This window comes from Trifolium pratense, linkage group LG4 (assembly GCF_020283565.1).
Source record: "Trifolium pratense cultivar HEN17-A07 linkage group LG4, ARS_RC_1.1, whole genome shotgun sequence".
NCBI lineage: Eukaryota > Viridiplantae > Streptophyta > Magnoliopsida > Fabales > Fabaceae > Trifolium > Trifolium pratense.
The window spans coordinates 23,602,076-23,608,075 of NC_060062.1; the positions used below are offsets into that span (position 1 = coordinate 23,602,076).

At 32.1% G+C, this 6,000-nt stretch overlaps 1 protein-coding gene across 1 annotated transcript; it reads right to left on the reverse strand.

The window, feature by feature from the left end:
• Window positions 1-860: 860 nt before the first annotated feature.
• LOC123921904 (endoglucanase 11-like) lies at window positions 861-4,430 on the reverse strand. The gene is made up of 5 exons (XM_045974619.1): window positions 4,039-4,430; window positions 3,609-3,821; window positions 3,319-3,519; window positions 2,502-2,756; window positions 861-1,611 (listed from the first exon to the last, which is right to left on the reverse strand). The coding sequence occupies exons 1-5, from the start codon at window positions 4,273-4,275 to the stop codon at window positions 943-945; spliced, it is 1,575 nt and encodes a 524-aa protein (XP_045830575.1). The 5' UTR covers window positions 4,276-4,430; the 3' UTR covers window positions 861-942.
• Between the last annotated feature and the right edge of the window lie 1,570 nt (window positions 4,431-6,000).

Genomic DNA, 6,000 nt, shown 5'->3' on the forward strand with positions numbered 1-6,000 from the left:
CAAAAATCTCCACCACATTTGCTTGTTTGCACAAAAAATTGTATCATTCCGATCATGCCAAACCTCCTAAACCACGGCATGCCACACTAAAAGAACACCTTTGAGCCCTAGCTTTCCCTTCGGACATACAATTAGAAAGCTATCGAACAAAGAGGAGATAGAAGTCGGGACCACCGAAGAGATATCAAACCACCGATGAAGTAAAAACTTTTCAAATCAAGAGGCATAACACAAAAAGATGGTTAATTTTCCGATTCAACTTCCCCGACACAACACGGGCACAAGGTATCCACGCCATTCCCGATTACCCCTCTATGCGATAAATTTGCTCTAGTGGGAAGACGGCCAAGAAGCAATTGCCAAAAAAAAACAATTACCTTTGACGGAACCCAACTTCTCCAAATTTGTGGAACAACCCCAAGAGAGTCCAAACTCAAAGATGTAGCAAAGGAATAAATGGCCATGGATGCATAACATCACACTGTTTTTGGGGCAAACAGAGAAAGGATAATATTTATGTGGAATACTTGATCCTTTGATAAGAATATTTGTGTCTGTAGATAGTAAAATATTGATGAAAGTGTTTGTTCACACCCATTCATCTTATTTGGTCTAGGTTTTAGCCAATAACAGAGATTTGGTATAGTTCGGTTTTAAAAATTAAGTTCAGTTCATTTTTTTATAAAGGTAGTTTCAATTCAGTTTAAAACCAAACCACATAACCAGTACACCGAACCTTTCTACTAGTTCGGTTTGTTTGGGAGGAACCATAGCAGATTGGTTCGATTTTACTCAATTGTTGTAACAATTTAGATCAGTTTGTTTCTCGAACTGAATCATAAATTTATTCCTATAGAAAACCGAAAAAGAAAAACATTAATTTATCTTATGAGAAACATATATATTACTTGTATTACATAAATATACTTTTACTATATTTATTTATTTAAAGGAAGCAACCAAAAGTGAATTACAATCATGTACCATTTTATTGTTTTCTATATGCAAGAATTTTGCAAAAAGACCTACTAAAGGGGCAGTATTGTATGTGCATGCCTCAGTCTGCATAAAATTCTCCCTTTTATCTTCAAAATTATCTTGCCAATCAGGTCCTCCAACTAAAGCCCCAACCAAAACATTAGGATTAGGATCCTCCTTACTATACCAATTATCATACCCTTGAGTACATCCAATAAACCCTTTATTCTCCTTATATGACATAATTGATGCACCTCTATGATGGACCCTTTTAGGGTAACTAGGCCCAAATCCTACTAAGTAGCTCATATTCATTGGATTTGAGCCCAAAATGTAATCAACTTGTGATTTAGCAAAACTTAGAATTTCATTGTGATCCACAATGCCACCATGACATGTGAGCTTTTGATTTGTATTTTTGAGAAAATCAGAATATATTGTGAGTAAAAATGATGCTGTTGAAACATGTTGCATGTTGTTCCATTGTCTAATGTATAGTAATCCAGCTGGAGTTCTTTCCACATTGCTTCCATTGATGTTTTTGTTGAGACATGAACATATATAGTACTCTGCTTTTGATTTATATTGTTCAAGTATATCACTATGTTTCTTGTGTTTTGCTTGGTTTAAAAACTGCAAAAAATGACATTGTAGTTAGATTACAAATACTTTGCAACTTTCTTGCACTAATATGAAGACGTGCAGGGTCGACAAAAGGGTAAGGCTATCAGGTTATCAAAAATATATTTTATAAACGGTTTCATATTTTACAAACTTTATCACTAAATTCGCTTTAAGCCTTCTAATATGTTAGGTCCTGAAGATACAAAATATCTAAACTTTGATTTTATGTTTAATCTATGCTCCTAACAAAATATTTATTTTCTTGGCCACAAATCATAGTTGAACTAACAGAAAAATATCGAAATATGATCACGGTCTAAATTCCAACTTCTCTCTTTCCCTAACTAACTAACTAACTAACTAACTAACTAACTAACTAACTAACCATCAAGATTTTATATATATATATAAAGGTTAATTTTGCTTCTCTCACATTTGGCTCAACCATATAAGCAACATCACTTTAATTACACATGATGGAAAGCTAAAGCACCACTAGGCAAAAGCACGTGCCCTTGTGCTTGGGTACACTTTTAATAGTTTTCATTTTGTGATACCTATAGATTATTATATACCAATATACTTTAATTCATGAATACTCCATGAGTGACATTTTAAAAATAAGAGTAAGATTTAACCAATCATTTTCATATTAGTAAAGCCAAATCTTGATAAAGTTAAATAGAAATAAGTCATCCACATGGACCGAGGAAAGTTTTTAAAGAAAAAAAGCTCACACACTCACCAAGAAAAGTTTCAAAATTCTTATAACTTAAACCAATTGATAATTGGTTAATGGTTGCATAGATGACAAGAAAGATTTTGATATATATAGTATCTTTCCATTTTTTATACAGTTAGAATTAGGATAAAATGGCAACTAAATTAAGAAAGTTTACCTGAGAAGTTATGAGTTGGAGACCAGCATATTTAACATCCCAGCTGAACTCTGTCATGGACCAACCAGTCCCACCAAAGTAATTAGCATTGTTAATTACATATTCTAAATACTCTTCTTTGTCGGTGGCTTTATATAGCCACGTGGCAGCCCACAATAATTCATCCATGTATCCACTCACCGACGCATAATAACTTTTCACTGCTCCAACACTTGCATCATATTTTCCTCTATACTTGTCTCCAAACTCAAACAACTACATAAAAACAAATATTCATTTCAATAATTAATCAACTTTATTAGTGCATCATTTTTAATAACCAAACATGTTCAATATTTTCAAACAAAAACTGCCTCAACACTTGTTGTTAATCATAGTACCTAGTCAAATCAAATCATGATTACATTGGAAAACAATACTAATATCATATGTAACCATACCACTAAAAAAAACACTAAGATTTGTGCGTATATAATTGCGTTTTGAAATTAGCACGTATAATTTATTTTTTCGATAAAAAATTGACATATACAGTTACATTTAATTACTCTACTTTTTTAAATTATAATTGAAGTCGGCGTTTTAACTTCAAAGTTATATCCAATATGTATATTCGCGCGCATTTTGTAGTTGGCGTATGTTTGGATGTGCGCCATATTTATCAAAATTATGACAAAAAACCACAACAAACACATAAATTTGATACCTTAGCGTCTCAGATATTAGGGTGGAAGTAAATGTAGACATGTGTTTTGAGATGCAGACGCTGAACCAAATAAACACTTAGTTAATAACAACTTAACAAGAGATTTAGTACCTGTTGAGCATGGTGTAAAAGTAAGTGAGAGTAATGAGGATTTGTTTTCTTAAACACAATAGAAGCTGCAGCCATAGCTGCTGATGTCTCTCCAGCAAGATCTGAACCAGGATTGTTCTCATCAATCTTAAATGCTCTTCTTGATGTTGTCATGTCTTCTGGTCTTTGCCAACAATAATGATCAGTGTCACCATCACCCACCTTAAAATAAATTAAACAACTTAATTAATTAATTTGATAACCCTCTTAATTAATTATCTCCCATAAAGCATTAAAATTAATTGAGTTACCTCTGCCCACAAAACATTAGCACTAGTATGAGCTTTGATGAAATAATCAGTGCCCCATTTGATTGCTTCCATTGTATGTTGTAATTCCCCTGCATCTTCAATTTCTTTCCAATATTCTATAGCACCCCATGAAAGCATTGTCACAGTAAATGCCATTGGCAAACCAAATTTCACATGATCACCTGCATCATAATACCCTCCAACCAAATCCACCTACAAACAACAACAAAAAAATTAAATTTTTTTCTTTACAATGGAGTTGGATCGAACTCAGACCTCATGCATGCGTACTATCTAAACTCCTCACCGGTCACTGGACCAAATCTAGTGACTTGGAAAAAATTAAATTTTTAACTTGAATTACAATACCAAAATATATAAAATGTTAATTAATGCATTTGGGTTATAAGAATTTGAGGATTAATCTAACCCCTTGTTCTAGACCATCAATGAGGGCAGAATGGTCACGCCAGGTGACACGTTGGTTGTAAGGTAATCTCCCTGAACGTTGTGCTTCAAAATAGAGGAGACTCTTTGAAAGGGCATCACTATAATCAAAAGCTTGGGTGGTGTTAGTAGTAAAAATGGTGAAAATGAAAAGGAAAAGACAACAATATTGCATAAGTAATGGGATTTTAGAAGCTCTAAAATGGTGTTTTTTTTCCATTGTTTCCAACTTCAACGTCTAGGAGTGAATGAAGGGAATGGAAAAGAAGAAAAGTGAAGGCTTAGAACACTACACTACACTAAGACTACAACATATGACATAAGATGTTTGAATTGGGTTTTAAAGGTTGAGTCCTAGTTGTGGTAGAGTCCCACAAAATGAGAAAGTGAAACTCTATTACTTTTATAGTATTAATTATGAGTTTAACTTTTAGTGTAAAATGTTCCAAATATATGGTCAATAAATGGTTTGTTTGACTTTAAAAATAATTACTCTATTTATCAATAATTAGTTGGTTTAGTGGTGACCGACTCTGAACTTAATAGGGAAGATCATGATTCGATTTCCGCAACTACGATCGGAAGGGGGCTAGAACTACTTGTCAGAACGACCCCCGAACCATATTAGACGGTCCAGTGGACCGAATATTGGTGGTGAAAAAAATTACTCTTATTTGTTTCAAAATATAAGAAAAATTGATAATTTTTTTTTAATGTATTTAGTTAAATTTTTTAACCAAATTGTTTTTTATATTTTAAGACAGAATTAAACATTTTTAATGATCCACTAATTATGCGTGATAGAGATATCGCATTATATATGTAGTGTAGAGTTTGAATCTGAGATTTTCTACTTATTCACCTTAGAGCATCTTCAATGGACATAACTTATGAAAGTCATTTTGGATAGCTTATCTCTTATTTGTTGGGTTGCGGTGTGCCACGTCACATTTATATAACCTACAATTTAGTTTTATTTCAAAGATCCGTTTGATCTGCAAAATATAAGTACGGGACAAAATAGTACATGACAGAACAACACAAGACAAATTTTAAGGTATTGATCAAATTTTGTCTGGTGCAATATTTGGTGAACAAAATGTTATTCTTGTTATTTAAACAACTTGTATATAGGACAAAATGATGTCTTGTGGTTTAGTGACAAGAATTTTAGTTTTTGTTTAGTCCCCCCAGTTTGTCGAGATCCAGAAACGATTTTAAAATCAAATACACATTATAACTAAATTTGTCATGTTCAGACGACCTTACTTGAAGAAGATCTCTTCTATAAGATCGTACTATTGTGTCCTTGATTTCTAAGGAGACATGAACATAAATTTGTCTTGTTGAGACATTTATTTTTTAGCAAATTAAAGGCATTTCAATGGTGTATATTTAAACGACGTACTACTAAAATCTCACTGTTATATACTTATATATATAAATTACTTTGAGCTCTACCAAAAAAAAAAAATTTACTTTGAGCTGAATTTGTCACTTAATATTGTAAAAGAAAATAATGAATAAATATGTACCCAAAAAAAATAATGGATAAATTTTGGGGCTCTGTTGTGAAATTTCAAGGCTTCATTGCAGCCATTAACTACATTTATTACAGGATCCGTTTTCAGTTTGACTTTTGTTAGATGTATGATCCAACATCCATGCATGTGTAGCTTCGAAGTTCCAAGTCATTTCTTTAGCTTCATGTATAAGGAATAATGTACGACTGGACAATGTTAATAGTTTGATTTCAGGATTACAGCAAAAATATAAAATTATTTGTTGGAGTCATATTGATGTGGAAATGCTCTAATCGTAGTAAACACATATCATTTTATTTTTTATTTTATATTATCTTCAGTTTTTAAAAAATAAAATAATAAATAACTGAAAAAAAAATTATGTTTCAAAGCTCACTTTTTTTTTTTATGTGTATGTTATT